We start from the raw sequence: 18,217 nt of genomic DNA on the forward strand, positions 1-18,217 counted from the left end.
AAGGTACAATGGGAGGTAAGAAACCTTGTGCCATTGGGTCGCTGAAAGCAGAGAATACAAAGCTGAAGGCACAAGTGGAGGAACTGAATAGGCAACTGGTTCATGGCCAGCGAGCTATAATGAGAGGATCGACAAGCTCCTCAAACTGGTCCATTGACCTGGTCCTTCCTCCTAGCAGTCCATTTCCTTCCCTCCTACATCCTCTCTCCTACAACCCCTTACTTCTAAACCTTTTATGAATGCCCCACCCTTTTTTAATCTTTTTAACGACTGTGGCACTTATGGTCGTTTAAAAATCACATTTTGTATTGTTGGCATTGCGAAGTATATTCTTGTGGTACATCACTTTTGTCATTTTCTCTTATCTATGAAATGTTATTTAACTTGTTCGTTATTGATCATTGCTTTTGTCGTGTTGCCCCAGTGGCCATGAGTTAATGTTGCTAAACATCTTTTTGCTTGTGCTCTTGTTTTTACTCTTTTCGATAATGCCAAAAAGGGGAATGATAATTTGATAGTTGGATGCTGCCGCGAACATGTTGCTATGAGATAGATTTTAATCTCAGTGTTCTCAGGGGGAATATCAAATTATGCGTTTGTCATCATCAAAAAAAGAGAAATTGATAAGCTATGCTATCTCGTGTTTTGATAAGTTGACAAATCTCGTGTTTTGATAAGTTGACAAACTATTTCTTAGGGAAACAAGTAAGGATCTGGTTCTCAGGGGAATATTAATTATGTGTTTGTCATCATAAAAAGGAAGAAAATGATAAGCTATGCTATTTCGTGTTTTCATGAATTAATAAACTTCGGAATCAAATATGTTCATAGAGGGAAGTGTTGTCGTACTTAAAGATGGGTATATTTCTTAGGGGGAACATGTGGGGATCTTAAGGGAAATTGATAAGTTATGCTACTTCGTGTTTTGATGATTTGACAAACCTACTCGAGGAACCAGGTATGTCTTTAAAGGGACTAGATGAGGAACCAGATACGACCAGGTCCTAGTCATTGCTTTGTCAACTCTACAACTATAAAGCTGCTGACACCGTACCAACTGGCAGTAGTACAACAGAAGAGCTGCAGGTTTTGTCTTTTGAGGGAACAAATGAGGAACCAAATATGTTTATAGAGGGAAGATATGAGGGACCAGAGAGAAGCGGACCCAGGATTTAAAAACAGGGGGACACCACGATCTTTAACGTAGTTATGTCAATTACTAACTACAAAGACCTACAACTCTCTTAAAACATAAAAATTGCAATAAATTACGAGTAAAGTATAAACTTCAAAATGACCAAATGTCTTTAATTTAGTACCAATATACAAAAGTAGATCATCCATTCATTCTTGATATCGATGCGCTTTCATTTTCTGAAAACGGTCAATGATAGTATCGTTGCTTATATTTACAAATATGTCCTTCTCGATGTAACGAACTAAACAATTATTTAAAAATTCATCACCAATACTACTACACAGTTCATTCTTGATATGCTTCATGGATAAGAATGCTCTTTCTACAGTTGTTGTAGCAACAGGTAAAATCAATGTCAACTTCACAAGTAAGTACACAAGAGAATAAGTCTCCACAAGATTTGCACTAACCAACGCTTCTGCCAAATCACCAATTCCTTTCAAATTAGAGAATCTAGGATGATCACGTCGCATGTATATTATGAAAATTTTAAACTGGTAACTGAGGTCTCGAAGCTTCAATCCGCCAAACTCTTTTGGATAATGCTTGGCCAATCTAATTATTCTTTCCTTATCAAACTTAGCAAAACCATTAGCTGGATTCAAGCTTTCCATACCAAGAAGCAAGTCATCACTCACAGCATCAAAACGATTATTGAGCTCCTGAAATTGCAAATCAATTATAGCATAAAAGAGATCAAAATGTAAGTGATGTGAATAAGTAACACTATAAGATCTACGCTTTGACTTTCCAGGGATATAAAATTAGTCCATCTTAGGTACTGAGATATCATGTTTATTACAAAATGAGGAAACGCCATTCATCAGGTTTCCATCCATTAACTCTCAACGATTGTAATCTTTCCTTAGTAATGTCAAGAAATATCATTGCATTGACAATATCCTATTCTTTACTTCTATAAAGATGCGCTGAGCTCATTCGACATCACCAATATTTTCAACATCAAGTGAAGTAAGAAAACAAATTCAAATTCATTGATCATACTAAAAAAAGCTCCTGTTGCAATCTTTCACCAACGATAGAACCTCCACATTTAAGCTACAAGAGTTAATTGTCATTGGTGAGCAAAACAGTGAAAGCAATATGCCGATGGAATTTTCTGCAAAAACAAAGCTTTAAGACCATTCATATGTCCCTGCATATTACTAGCTCCATCATAGCCTTGTCCACATATTTTGGATGTACTTAAGGAGTGACTAACGACTGTGCCGATGTATCACTAACACGAACAATTTGTTCATGATCTGAGATGTCCTTAGACTCATCAACTAATATCTCGAAACAATCTCCATCCAAGTCATCAATTATAGCTTTCACAGTTTCTTGTGCACAAACACTCACAATCTCCTTTTGAATTTTTGGAGAAGTCATCATAGCATTTTTGGAGCATTTTTAATATGACACTATCCAGATCCAAAAGCATTTTTGCAAGCCATTCCAAAAGCCCTAGAAAAAGGCCTCGTTTTTTGAAGATTCACTTTAATCAAGACCTCGAAAAGACAATCCGAATTCCAAGATAAACCTTTCCACATTAATTGAGGAATTTAAACGAACTCGTTGGTCACTTTTGTCTTCCTTTATTTTCTTGTTAAAAGCAAATCGAATCGATTGAGACTGATTCTCCAAATATAGCATCTTATTGAAACACTTATTATGAATGCTATTTACTTCACCAACATATAAATTAAATCTTTCCAAACTTCTAATTCAAGCCGTAAAATCAACTTTCGTGAAAGAATCACCTGCGCTTCCCTTTACAGTCATTTTTGAATAAATAGCAACATAAGCAAAATACTCTTCACACTATACTCCAACCACCTAGAATATGAACCCTCGAACCACACCGGAACAAATCGACGAATTTTCGTCCTGATTAAAGTTTGAGGGAATGTAAGAGCAGAATCATCCGGTTGGCAAGGGCCTTTCTGAATATAGTGTCTTCTCACATCATCTCGCCTCCTAGGGAAATATTTATCAATAGGTATTCTTTCTCCAGGGTCATAATTAAGTTTTAAGTTACGCCACATCAAACACATCTATAAGACGGGACGAATCGCCTCTGGAACTTGAACTTGGTTGAGAAGGATTAAATTTCTTCAAAAATGCATCCATTTTAATCCACAAGAATCAACAAGAAATTCCTACAAAACAAAGATTTCATCAAGAATATAAGTAAACCATTAAAAGGCTTCTGTGGATCATATTACAGGAAAGCAGACTGATATGAGACTCAAGTGCATAGCAGAATGAAGAAAAGGACCAAGTTTAGACAATGTATTTGTCTCTTTCCATTGTTATACTAATTGATAGAATTGGAATATGAGAGTCACTCCACTTTGCTAATCTGCTTAATTTGAAGAAGTCATGGAGTTAGTTTGAAAAAAAAAATTGACTTTATGGATTTGGTAATACTCTGCAGATGACTTAAGAATTGACAATTAGCTGCATATTAAGGATGAAATATGATATTTTCTTTATGTACGCACGAGCAACAACACATCAAGTGACACAAAAACTCTTTCAACACAAAATTGTGATTGCTAAATCAACAAACAAGACATAGAAAATTTGATTAAAAAAACACGCAATATGAGAATCACACCCTAAAATAGAAGAAACATTTACCAATTTGCGGACGAAATTCTGATGAAGTAGATGAAGATTGAAGATGGGTGTGGAACTTTGAACTTGGAAAAGGGGTTTTTGTTTTGTTCTGATAAAGTATCGTAGAAATTAGGGCTTCTACTTTTCAATTTTGTGTTTTAATTAAATGAAAAAGGGGGTGGGGGCGGATGAGGTGGCGAAAATACATTTAAACAAACAAACAAACAAACAAACAAAAAACTGACGTAGTTGTAGCTGCTTAGGTTCGAACCCGTGACGTACAGTGCAAGAGCAAGGCTTCTGCACTATCAACCAGTGCCCCAAAATGCTCATTGTGTTTCAGGGAGCACAACTAAATATATCAACCTTTTCTGAATGTATATCTACAAAAAAAAATTAAAAAAATCAAAACTTACCGATTGTACGTGCCCTCCAACTGCTCCAGGTCGGTCAGTCTCTGTGAACAGATGTGATCAAGTTCTAGCCATTGTTCGGTCAACTCTGCATGTGAACAATTTGTGAAGTTACTTTCCTTTGTACAATCTGACGAAGACATCTGTAGCTTGCTAGAGGCCAAAGTAAACAATGAAATGTCCCTCTCATATCTCACATGCCCTCTCATATATAAACAACATGTTACAAAGTTTAACCTAACACTTTGCTTATCAGAAAATTTCATATATCTCAAAGTGCAAGCAGCCGCCTCTCAAGGTGCTTTCAAGAACAAAGCTCCAATAAATAGAAGGACCACTATCTTAAGTCCTTAGGTTTGTTGAGTCTTTGTCTTTTGTTCTTAACTTATATTCCTACACGGCTTTCAAGAAGTATAATAATAGGACAGATTTACAACCATTCTGAGTTTGTTCACTTGGCTAGAGTTAGTCAAGGTTTGGTTGGGTTCTTGGCTAGAGTTAGTCCAGGTTTATTTGGGTTCTTGGCTAGAGTTAGTCATGTTTTGTTCTTTGCAATAGAATTATTGTAAATGTCTTACAATAGAGTTGTTGTAAAGGATGAGGGATTAAGAGTTTAATTCCTAGGTTGCAATAGGTTGTAATCTGAAGTTGCTATGTTAGTGAAGTTGGGAAATCCTACTCCGGTAGGTCATGATTTTTAATCCCTTGAGCAAGTAGTTTTTCATGTAAACATCTTGTGTTATTTACCTTCTATCTTTACTTAAGGGAACAGATAGAGAACCTAGTTCTCTACAACTGTTTGGCGGACTCGTATATTCTAACATTACCCCTATATAATAAAAATATATTATTTTTTTCTCTTAATTAGAGCATGGACAAGTAGTAAACCTTTTAATATTGGGAGTCCAACAATACCAAGTTATTATGTGACTTTTCCAATCATCATTTCAGATGTTACTTTAACTTGTCAGTTTTTGTCTAGGGGTAGAATTGAAAAAAACTAATCACTTTATGTCTTGGTTTTCTAAGGTGACACTTATTATAGGGTTTTTTTTTTTTTTTTTTTTTTTTGCCTAAGGTGACACTTATTATGGGACGGAAGTAGGGTGGGCATGGAATGGTAGATACCGATTACCATACTGAAACCAAAAAATTTTATATCGCGATTTCAATATTATGGTATTTGGTATGCATTTTTAAAAATTTTGGTATTCGATATGGTATTTATAAAGAAAATATTGAATACCATACCGAAGTACATATACAATTCATATATCTTAGTATTATAATACTAGCAAATATATAAACTAGTATTACTAGAATATTAATTGTTTAAACATTGGAACTTTGACTACTCTATATTGATTTAACGTCTTTTTTGTGTAATTGATTTACAAAGAGATTGCTTGTATTTTCTTTTGAATATTTTTTACAAGTGTAAGGTATTAGTACAATATAATTGAGACGTTTCTTGAATAGCCGAAGTCATAATTCTCTACGATTTGAGTGTATGTAAGTCGAAGTCAAACAAATTATGATACCGATTTATCGTACCGCAAAATACCGAAACCAAATTTAAAAATAACGAATCATTCCGAATTAATTTGGTATGGTTATGATATACTCCCTCCGTCCCATAATAAGTGTTACTTTAGCCAAAAGCACACATATTAAGAAAAAAATAATGCAATATGAAGTTTACCAAATTACCCCTATATAATAAAAATGAATTATTTTTTCCTCTTGATTAAAGCATGCACAAGTAGTAAATTTTTTGACATTGGGAATCTAAAAATACTAAGTTACTAGGTGGTTTTTCCAATCATCGTTTAGATGTTACTTTAACTTGTTATTTTTTGTCTAAGTGTAAAATTGAAAAAAAATTGTCAATTTAATTATACCTTAATTTTCTAAGATAACATTTATTATGAGATGGAGGGACTAATATATTTAGATACTGAAAATTAAAATTACCGTATCAAAATTTTAAATACTCGTATCATGCCCACCCTAAACGGAGGGGCTACCTTGTAAGCATTGATTCAAAGAGCTAGTTTATGGAAAATCTAAAATACCAACCAGTTAGCTGGCAATTGCAGTAAGGCACTACACTTTTTGTGACTGAAAAAGCTAATACAGCTAAAAAGAGTGCTAAGAGAACGACTCTGGGAAAAAGGTAAGAGGGTGGCGCAGATAATAGTAGCCAAGTGCGTAAGCAATTGTAGGTGTGGTCTCCAACCTCTGAAAAGCTAATATTTTTGGGACTCGACCGAGTTAGAGTACTACCCTTTTCTCTTCTACTTTTCACTGCTCTCGCAATAAAAGTGATTCGGTTGTCATCTTTTGAGCTATTCCATCTGTCTCAAATTAGGTGTCTTAATTTCATTCGGTACAAGAATAAAAATAACTTTTTAAATATTGTGGTCTTAAATAAAAGATATATGCAATGTCTGAAAATTTTCTTTAACTCTTGCGATTTTAAACTTTTCATGCATAATATTTGAATTGTTAACTTACTAAATATGAAAAGATCCACACTTTTTGGCACAGATCGAAATGAAAGTAAAACTCTTGAGTTAAGACCGAGGGAGTATTATTCTGGTATTCACCTCCCTAGTTCCATGAAATAAAACGTATATGCCTAGGGTTAAAATTGTTCTTCTTTTTCAATGTGTCACCCATTTAGCGACTTTAAAGTCATAGCTTTTGGGAACAGTTAGTGATGAATAGCTAAACTCGCATCCCTTGATCTGGTAATTTCGTTTTTTGGCTATTCAACACACCTTAGTCATAAGTACAGAGTTGATTCATTTCTACATTTTCTTATCCTAAAACCAAGAAATATAGAAGGAAAAAATGAATTAGGGAAATCTTTTTTCACATAGTGTCAATTAATTCATGTATGCTCAAGCACATGACTTGTGATATGAATTATCACGAGGACTAATAAAAAGATCATGCATGGCTCCTCTTCCCTTCTAAGCACAAGATTGCTTCCAGTAGCTTTAATTCCACAACGCTCTCCCCAAATGCTAGATTTATAAAAAGCTTTCCTTATTTTATACACCAGTTCTCTGTTTTGGATCCAATAGTCGATTTTTTTTTAAAAACTTGGAATTAAAAATATAAAAAATGTAAAATCACTATCCAATATATAAAATAATATGTAGCCATGTAGGAATTTGACATACTTATGTAACAAGTAGAACAGGAATTTGGACAATACTTTTGCAACAAGTAGGAGTCTTAAGGCCGTTATCATTTGACAACACTTTTCAAACATGTTCGTCAATATTCTATCAATATTGCACAAATACTGATTGCTAAATTATTATTTACAAATGTTGAACTTAATTTCTACACCTGATTAAAAATAATCAAAAATGCGATTGATAAGTTACATGAAAACTAGATAAAGAGCAACCAAAAGACTAAAAGAACAATGCCTTTAGCTCAATAATAATGATGGACGTGTTTGAAAAACTAAATTGAGAATTAAATTGAGTGTAGCATACATGATTTTGACTTTGTTTGTTTGATGAAACTCTTAAGGGAGGAGTACTTCAATTAGAAGTGGATTCAGGATGTGAATCACAATTTGCTATACTGAATACAGTGGATACAAGTGAGACGTAAAATTGGAGAAAATAAAAAATACGTAAGTTCTAACGTAATGTTTGAAAGTCGTGCGAATAATGATAAATTTGATTTGAGCAAGCTGTATTCTGAACTTCTGATATGGAATCATAATGACCAAACTGAAATTTTAATACAGAAGTACAAGCACACTTGAAGATCTTTACATAATCATATCTCCTGATTCCCATTGAGAGAGATACTACTTTTACAGTCACTTTAATTTACTTGCACAAACCAAAACACTATTCATTGCTGGACGGACGTTTTCTCAAGTGACGTCACAGAGCCACTCCTCTAATATATCCTACTCTACTACTCCTACTGATCCTCTTTTTTTTTTCAACACTACTCTACCACTGATACAATCAATTGACCACAATACTTAATTCAAATACTCCATCTGTTCAGTTCCTCAGAAGAGGCTCTTCCCAGATCTTTTGTCTCTGAGCTGAAAGATCTCTTGCAGTGAAGAATAGCACCTTGGATTCCATCACTTTGCTCCTGCAACAGTGAATCGTCTCTCCGATTCATCGGAGATGATGAAACTCCAGCAAATGTAGACACTGATGACCTGCTTTTCCCTAAGTGCTTACGCACAGGTCCAAATCGGTTCCCCTGTTTCTCCTCTGATGCTTTTCTTGGTGAACACATTGATTGTGTAGACGGAGAAGACAATGGTGACGCAGTACTGATTTTATCAGTGTACCTTTTTGAGGCTCTGGCATACAATGGTTTCATTAATTTTAAGTACTTGGGCACATCAGCTCTTACAAATTTCTTCAACGATTCATCAATGGAAGAAGACTCTTCATCCTTCTCGTTTTGCAGTTTGCTTCTTAAACTGTTGTCCCTAGTAAATACAGGGCTCACTGGAAAGCGCTTGCTCTCTGCCTTTGGCGAAAGTTTCTGGTTTTGAATCTTAGAAGAATCGTCAATGCTCATTTTCTCGGTCTTGGACTTCTTGAAGCTCAAGAAAAAGACCCTAAACTTAGGTGCTGATTTGAGAATCGAAATTGGAGATTGAGGCTTTGGGTTGGAATCGATTGCAAAAGGTTTTGGTTTAAAAAACACATCTCTTGGAGACTCAGGTTCAGAAACAGGGTTACATTTTTTGTCCAATTTGGGGAGTCCATCAGGACCGGTAAACACCATGTCGAAGAAGGAATCCTCGTCGTCATCGGTTTCTTCATCAGTTTCAATGGCCGGGTTACGTACGTAGTCCAAATCATCAAATTCAGAGACAATGTCTCGGCAAGAAGAAGTATCAGGACTGGAATTTCGCCAGAATTTGAGAAGGTTAAAAGCTTCCATTGTGAAAATGCGAAGGAAGAATGGAAAAAGAAAACTGAGAGTTGATGTAAGCTTCTCTACTTTTTGAAAGAGAGAAAGGACTGAGGAGAATGGAAGAACTTTTGTTGGTTTCATCTCATTATATAGGGGGAAGAAAAGAGTTATCGTCACGTGAAGAGGCACAGTTTCACTTGAATTTTTTCAGGGAAAATAAAATGAAATAAAATAGAACAGAATAAAATAGAACAGATATGTGAATTTACAATTTCTATGCATCTACTTACATAGAGACTACGGAGTAGAGGTTATTTTTACAGAGTAACAGTCTGAAGTATGGGTAGCCCCAATAAACATCAGAAATTTCACACATTTGAATTTACAGCCTTTTTCTGTTTCAAAGATTCCCAACGTTTTCTGACCGTACTCTCTTATTTTAATTTTACCAGAAAATAATTACTAGTACCATGTGTTATTTTGATCAATTTCAAGTCCAACCTATAGATCGGTGACTCATTAACGGTATAACATGCATATATTAAACTCGTCTGTAAACTAAACGATCCTTACTGCACTATTTTTCAATTATATATTTAAATAGTATTCCCTTTGTTTTACTTTGTTCATCAGTGTTTGATTTAAATATATTTAAATAGTATTCCCTTTGTTTTACTTTATTCATCAGTGTTTGATTTAACACAAAACTTAATTGATTTCTTTAAGCTTGTGACTATAAAAATAATTTTTATAGAAAATATATGAATGTACCAAACAGGTCCTTTGTTCCATTGACCCCCCAACCAAACAGGTTCAGCTCCTGTTACTGAAGGACCAATTTGTTTTTTTCAAGTTTTTTTTAATTTTTTTTTATTTTTAAATAATTGTTTGGCTATATATTATAGTCAATTTCTTACTCCAACTTATTAAAAAAAAAAAGTTTTTTTTAAAGTAAAAGAAATTCCCTAACAAAATTTTAACATTTTTTCCAAGTGAAATGCATGTCTAGACATAACTTCAATTTTTAAATATGTTTTTTCAATTTAATTTTAAATACTATTTTTTAAAATTAGTACCAAATTCATGTGCAAACGCCTACAGGTGACATGGTATTTCGAATCATCTCGCTTAGTTGAAATTCTAAACTCATCTGTGATATAGTAGGCCAGTCTTATCTAAATTCAACAGTAACAAATAAAAATGTGTTTCTTTTCTCTTACCTTTGCAGAGCTGGAAATCAGGGTATAGCAACAGCAAGAGACAAACTAAAAGAAGAGTAAAAGGGATTGAACGGATTTCGGGTCAGAGAAGCCTGAGGATGGTGACCAGAAACTTCCATAAAGTAAAAGACTCATATATAAGCGGGGGGAGGTGGAATTTTCTAGTATCAGTTTCATTTGAACTTAGTGTTTTTATGTGTGTATAAATTTATGTATAAAAATTTGCTAAAATTACAATCTATAGGAAATATGAACTCTTAACTTTAAAACATAATCAGTTTAACGCTAAAACTTTAAATGTTGAACTTATAAAATTAAAATTCTAAATGCTCTGTGTACGAGCAATGCCTTTGTTTTTCTGGGAGGGACACTCACTTTTTTCTTTACTTTCTTTTTCAATATGTTATAATATTATTATATAGTCTGACCAATACACCAAGACATTGGCTTCTTTACTTTGAGGACCAAAGTGTCGCCACGCTCGTTGAAGGGGTTAAAGGTTTGACTTGCTTCTTTGAAAGGAATTGATTCCTTCATCTTTGTAAAAAGTCCCTATTTCTCATATTTCCTTTGGCAACACTGTAAAAAGCTAAAAAAGAAAAAAATGGTTCCACATAAATGTACTAAAAGGAAAAAAATGGTTCCACATAAATGTAATTATAAAGTGATAAAGAACGTGAGAGGAGGAAAAGTAGAAAAAAAAAATAAAGTGAGCTTACATATAAAGAAGTAAAAGCATGAGTTTGCAAATGTTACTTTCTTCGGACCAAATTAACGAGGCTACTTTACTTTCTGTCTCTCTAAGGTTATGTTTACTAATTTGTATTTGTAAATTCAAGCTAAAGCCACCTTTTATCCAGTAGAGCATTGTAAGTTTGTAGGATATTATTAGATCAGTCTACAAAATAAACAGACAATACTATACTGAATCAATGGCTTCCCACTAGCACAACAAAATAGCTGGAAGATATATGTAGTTTTCATTCGCATTTAATTTTGTGGCGTGTCTTTGTCCATGCCTCGTGCAGATCCCATTAGCTCATTTTAATCAGGATGAAGTGATTTGTCCTGCCCCGTTAATTATAATTTGAATTGAAGAAAATAATTTTATATATAGAAGTTGAGCTAGACTATATATCATGGGTTGCGTGGAACCTATTACCTTTGGTCCAAATCTTAGATTTATCCTAAGAATTACATTGAATATGTCACATATAGTAATTAAAATTTTAAAACACCACACATAAGCTTCAAATCCTAGTTCTGGCCTCCGTCTAATAAACTCGCTTACGTATTAATTGAGACAATGGAAAATGAAAACTTACGATCCAAGAACCGATTGCATGCATGCATGCATAAAGAAGTCACTGAAAACATAATGCAGACAGAAGCAGAGTGTTGATAATCCATACAGTGAACCCAGTGCATAGAAAGCGGGAACATGATTTTCTTATCCAAGAGCCATAGATTTTCTCTGATCCCGCTATAGATTACGTGACTCCGTCAACAGGAGCAAGACAAAGAAGCAAACCACTCCAACACATGCCTAAATTTATTATTTCCATGAGTTTAAAATTTTATTTACGGCTTAAGGGAATATGCCCATAACTTCATTTTCAAATATATTTTTCTAATAAGAATAAATTAATTAGAATAAGTACCTGTCATCAATCGTCCTAAAAACAAAAGTCATGCTGCATCTAAAGTTCATTGCACTACTTAAAAACAAGAATTAGCGACGGATAAATTTTGTAACTACACAATAAATTTTGTCGCTATTCTTATTTAGCAACATATTATCAAAAAAATAATTAAGTTAACTATGAACTATTTAGCGACGAACTTCATAGTTAATTTCAGTCTTTTTTTTTAAGTACACGCTAGCTAGGAGTTGCCTTTTTCATGTGAATGAAATTATTAGGTTGTAAAAAGAAAGTGGAAATGATCTTGTTAATACTTAATATAGTCTAATAAGTTCCACGTTCCTCTTGTCAACTTTGTTGAAAAAATTATGGAACATTCGTTGCGTTAATGAGACAATTGGACGTTACGGAGGCAACTTCGAATGTTCGTTTTATTATACTACAACAAAATTGGACTATTTGGCTAAATGAATGATGGAAGAGACAAAAATCAAGGTGAGAGTTATTTAGGTACAAATGAATTAATGTGCAATCAAGATCCTAGGAAACACAAACAATAATAATTAGAGTAAGAATAAAATAGAAGGAAGATACCATGCATGAGGACATATACAAGGAAACAAAGTCTCGACACCGTTCCTAGGTTTAAGGACAATAGACTGTTGAGTTGTCTCCTTGTTTGTCTCGTGTCTCCTCTTTCTCGTTCTCATCATTAAGCAGAGTTAATAGAACTAGTTCAATGTGTTGATTATGTTAAAAACAGTTCTCTCAATAAGTGACATCACGAATGATGGCTATTAAAGGCAACCGGCCAATGTTGTAGTACTTGATTCAATGGATGCAAAGAGCAACTCTTACGCTAAGTGAGACTCGTGTTTGATTAATCTGTTTCAACTAATTCGTGATGAGATCAATAGGTCAGAAAAAGAAAAAGGAAACAGGAAGTTAATTACTTGATTATGCTAGCAAACATTTTCTTTTTAAACACTACAAAAGTGCAGTTGATCACAGAACGAACAAAAGAATATATATAGAATTTGGGCAGTTTCAAGCGATGGATAGATTGCCTTGTAACAGAGAGGGAAAAAAGAATGTTAATGGTTTTTGGGTATAACTCAACATACAAAATTAGCTTATAAGATGCGAATTGTCCAATATCACATGAGGAAACAACAATCATTACCCTCTACCTATATCAGATTCTAACACCTTCCACACACCTATAATTGGACATTTAGGAGCCATTTGGATATGGTTTGAAATCATGATGATTGAAGTTGAAGTTTTGTTTGGACATGTAATTTGAATTTCTTAAGTTGCATTTTCTAGCATAGACATAAAAACTCCACAAGTTGTGAAAACCATCAAAACTTTCTCAATTCCTATACAAATGAGCAAATTATGTTTTATAACAAAATTAATAAGCCACTAGAAGGTCTTTCTAGAGAAATACAATATCAATTGATCGAACTTTAGTTCAATAAAAAGAAAAATTGAACATGAGTTGTAGTGTAAGTGTGTAACTATTCTTTAATATAATCCTCCCACAGGGTATGGACAATCTCTTAACGGAAAAGGGCCAAATATACCCCTGTACTATTGAAAAAGGATCAAATATACCCCTCGTTATACTTTGGGGTCAAATATATCCCTGCCGTTATACTTTGGGTACAAATATACCCTTCATTTTAACGGATACAAATTGGCTTAAATTTAACTATCTCCTAATTAATTAAAATTTAATCTATAACCCGGTAAAAAGACCCATAACCCACACCCATATCCGAAAAGTGAGGCAAGCTCCATCAATGGTGGCTGCCAATCACCCTCCGTCGCCAACGCTTTTTATAAAATGAAAAATTATTCAATTAGGGTGCAGCGAATGGAGAAGACCTTGAAGATCACGTATGACAGGAACTTTCCCTTTGTGGAACTGCATTGTGGGGGTCGGGGTATAATGGGTATGGATTTATTTTTGGAAAGGGAAATGAAGTTTTTGAAGTGGCATGGAAGAAAAGGAGGATTAGTGTGAAGAGGAAAAGGAAGGTTAGAACAGAGATGTTTGTTTCTTTTCTGGATTAGTGTTGGGTCTAATTAAGGTTTTAGTTTTCATGGATTCAATACAACTCTCAATTTTTGGATCCGACACAGCCGGCGGAGATCCCGTTTGAGATTCGGAGTTGGAATCTTTGCTCCAAAACGGTGCTTTCAGATACATGCTTTTATAAAAAGCGCCGACGATCGGCAACGGCGACGGAGGGTGATCAGCGTACCACCATTGATGGAGCTTGTGCCTCATTTTCAGATATGGGTATGGGTTATGGGTCTTTTAGCCGGGTCATAGATTAAATTTTAATTAATTAGGAGATAGTTAAATTTAAGCCAATAGAATGGTGACACGTGTACTCCGTTAAAATGAAGGGTATATTTGTGCCCAAAGTATAACGGTAGGGGTATATTTGGCTCCAAAGTATAACGAGGGGTATATTTGGCCTTTTTCCAATAGTACAGGGGTATATTTGGCCCTTTTCCGATCTCTTAATATACTACCAACTTGCAGATCTTTTAATATTTGATATAAATGGTTGGTAAATATATCTATCAGCTTATGGATCTTTTTTTTTACAAAATACAAATTTATGGGTCAAGTTTTATATTTAAAAGTTGAAATCATGATTTGGAATTAGAGATGCTTATCGGGCGGTTCGGTTGGACATTAGCGCTTAACGGTTCGGCTTATCAGTTTTTAAATATACCAATCCGCTAACCAATCAATAAGATAACGGTTGGTTCGGTTTGAATTTAACGGTTATAGGTCGGTTATTGGTTGGCTTATCGGTTAATCAACAAAGTCAATTAAGAAAAGGCCTTCGATGATTTAACCTAGCTATATGGTAGAAATATCAACAGATAAGAATGGGAGAACAATTGCAAGAGAGAAAAAAGAAGCAGAAAGGATTGTCATTGTGAGACCAACTAACAGCAAAGTTTATATACCTTGCAAATGGAATTCAAATAAACAAAAAAGACCATCTCAGGATACAAATATTGTGGAAATTATTGGGACATAGAAATAGGTAATTAAGTGCAAGTCTTTCAAATTCAGCAGAGAATGGCAAACTATTGCTTTTTATTGCACTATAAGTCCCCTTACCAAGAGCCAAGAGCCAGAGATCTTAAGCATGTTGAGAACCTCTCAATAGCTCATAAACTTTGGAAAATGTAGAATAACAAAATTTTCATGCTATATCTATTTTTTAACGAGCCTCAAATTGTATTACAAAGTTGATTTGCACTTCTTTGGTCATAAGTTACAGCTAAAGGTGGCAACCGGTTCGGCGTAACCAGTTTTAACCGGTAACCGGACCGGTTAACCGTGTTTTTGTTTACCGGTCCGGTTCCGATTTTTTGGAAACCGGAACCGGTTAAACCGGTAAAACCGGAACCGGACCGGTTAAACCGGTAAAAATTAAAAAAAAAAAAAATGAAAGTATATATAGTATATATAGTATATAAATATATATAGTATATATATTAAGTATATATAGTATATATAGTAGATATGTATATATAGTATATATATAAGTATATATAGTATATATAGTAGACATGTATATATAATATATATATAAGTATATATAGTATATAGTACATATATATACATATAAGTATATAAGTAAGTATATATAGTATATAGTACATATATATAAGTATATATAGTATATATATTAAGTTATACACATATATAAGTATATATAGTATATATATTAAGTATATATAGTATATATAGTAGATATGTATATATAGTATATATATAAGTATATATAGTATATATAGTAGATATGTATATATAGTATATATATAAGTATATATAGTATATAGTACATATATATACATATTAGTATATAAGTAAGTATATATAGTATATAGTACATATATATAAGTATATATAGTATATATAGTATATATATTAAGTTATACACATATATAAGTATATATAATATATAAATATATATAGTATATATATTAAGTTTATATAGTATATATAGTAGATATGTAGATATGTATATATAGTATATATATAAGTATATATAGTATATATAGTAGATATGTATATATAGTATATATATAAGTATATATGGTATATAGTACATATATATAAATATAAGTATATAAGTAAGTATATATAGTATATAGTACATATATATAAGTATATATAGTATATATATTAAGTTATACACATATATAAGTATATATAGTATATAGTGTATATATAGTATATATAGTATATATAATATATAGTGTATATATAGTATATATATTAAGTTATACATATAGATAAGTATATATAGTATATAGTACATATATAAAAGTATATATATTAAGTTATACATACATACATATATATATATATATATATATATATATATATAAGTATATATATATATAGTACATATATATAAGTATATATAGTATATATATTAAGTTATACATATATATATATAAGTATATATAAGTTATACATATATATATGTATACTATTTCGTAACGACTTAATTATAAACTTGTATAACATATGTAAATATAGCTACAATATAAATAAATACTATAATATATATATATATAATACAAAAAACAAAAAAAAATAGATTTTAACCACTCCAAACCGGACCGGTTCCGGCTTGTTAACGGTTATACCGGTTAATTGCGGTTTTTTTAGGAACAGCCGGGATTCATTATCCAATAAGGAACCGTTGCCACCTTTAGTTACAGCCCCATTTTTTGGTATAAAATAGATATGTTCAATTTTCATCTATACATGCTTATCCAAAATCCTTGAAAGTCCACCTGTTGCAGCTTCTTAACTCTTTAAAGTTGACATTTTAGTTTTCTAACTTTCTAAACGACTTATTTATATAAAGGATATAAATATAAATTTAATCATTCTTAACGGGTTAACGGTTTATCCAATAAGGAAATTGAGTAATTTGTACCCCGCACCTTTAAGCCGTAATTATAAATTTCAATCCGTGCACCAACCGTTAATCTGACAACCCAATACCAATAAGCCAATAAATATGTTCGGTTTTGAATAGCCCTATTTGGAATCCCAAATCACACTTTTTTGAAGAATTTGGGATTTAAAATCATGATATGAAGTTGGAATTGAAATTTTGTGCAAATTGCATAAACAAACGTTGATTTGAAATCAAATTATGAAATCATGATTTCATATCTGATGGCCAAACGCCTACTTAGTGCATGATAGGGCCAACATTTGGTAAATCAAAAAATGATAAAGGGTTTCACTATAATAGCATGTAAAAAATATTGAAATAACTCAACCTTAAAAGCTAGATGTGAGTTTGCATTGAACTCAACTTCAAAATCGATCCAAGCCACCTTAATCCAACTTCAAAGCACTTCAAAATTAAAATACAACTTCAAAACGATGCTAAGAACAATAATCTGAATCATCCACTTCAAAATAAGCAATAAGTTATGCATCGAAAATTCGAAATCTTCATTAGAGGTTCATCTAAGCGTCAATGGTGTTCAACAGGTTTTAAAACCGTTTTTTTTTTTCTTATCAATATTCAGCTGATTTACAATGAGTTCTAAGTTTCAAATACAACACCAATCAGATGTAAGCTCAAAGTCGCACATACTAAATCAATTTTATCTCTTGATTTGGTAGTTCCAAGGATTTCAAGTCTGGTTGGGGTTCTGTTTAAGGTTGTTATTTGCTTAATCTTAGAGTATAACCCTCTTTGAGGTCATTTGGGTTTGACCTAATTTGATTTAATTGTTGACTTGGTGATTAAGATGAAAGAAAAAGTTGAAGGAATCTATTGAAACTCCATTTTGAAGTTGAAGGGTTTCAGATCTCAATTCAAAATCTGAGAACTAAAGTTTGTAGGTTACCCATTGTTAAAATCATTTGGTAAATCATTTATTGTACTTAGGTTTCGATTTACTTACTAATTTAGGGGGTGTATTTAAAGGAAAATTACAATCACCATTGTAGTGTTTGAAAAAGATTGACGAACACCCAAATTGATCTGTTGTGAATCCATGAGAAATGGGGCTCTTAGATGGATTCGGGTTTGGGTTGAAATTTTATTAATTAATTAGGATGATTACAAAATTAGCCAATAAAATCGTGCCACGTGATAAATGAATTCATTAATTTCA

General features: G+C 32.8%; 2 protein-coding genes across 2 annotated transcripts; both read right to left on the reverse strand.

Moving 5' to 3' along the window:
* Positions 1–1,344: 1,344 nt before the first annotated feature.
* On the reverse strand, positions 1,345–2,037 carry LOC132057651 (uncharacterized). Its single transcript, XM_059450272.1, has 2 exons — positions 1,981–2,037; positions 1,345–1,860 (listed from the first exon to the last, which is right to left on the reverse strand). The coding sequence occupies exons 1-2, from the start codon at positions 2,035–2,037 to the stop codon at positions 1,345–1,347; spliced, it is 573 nt and encodes a 190-aa protein (XP_059306255.1).
* Positions 2,038–7,975: 5,938 nt separating this feature from the next.
* Positions 7,976–9,255, reverse strand: LOC132058307 (probable membrane-associated kinase regulator 2). The gene has a single exon (XM_059450854.1). The coding sequence runs from the start codon at positions 9,184–9,186 to the stop codon at positions 8,263–8,265; it is 924 nt and encodes a 307-aa protein (XP_059306837.1). The 5' UTR covers positions 9,187–9,255; the 3' UTR covers positions 7,976–8,262.
* Between the last annotated feature and the right edge of the window lie 8,962 nt (positions 9,256–18,217).

This window comes from Lycium ferocissimum, chromosome 5, assembly GCF_029784015.1.
Source record: "Lycium ferocissimum isolate CSIRO_LF1 chromosome 5, AGI_CSIRO_Lferr_CH_V1, whole genome shotgun sequence".
NCBI lineage: Eukaryota > Viridiplantae > Streptophyta > Magnoliopsida > Solanales > Solanaceae > Lycium > Lycium ferocissimum.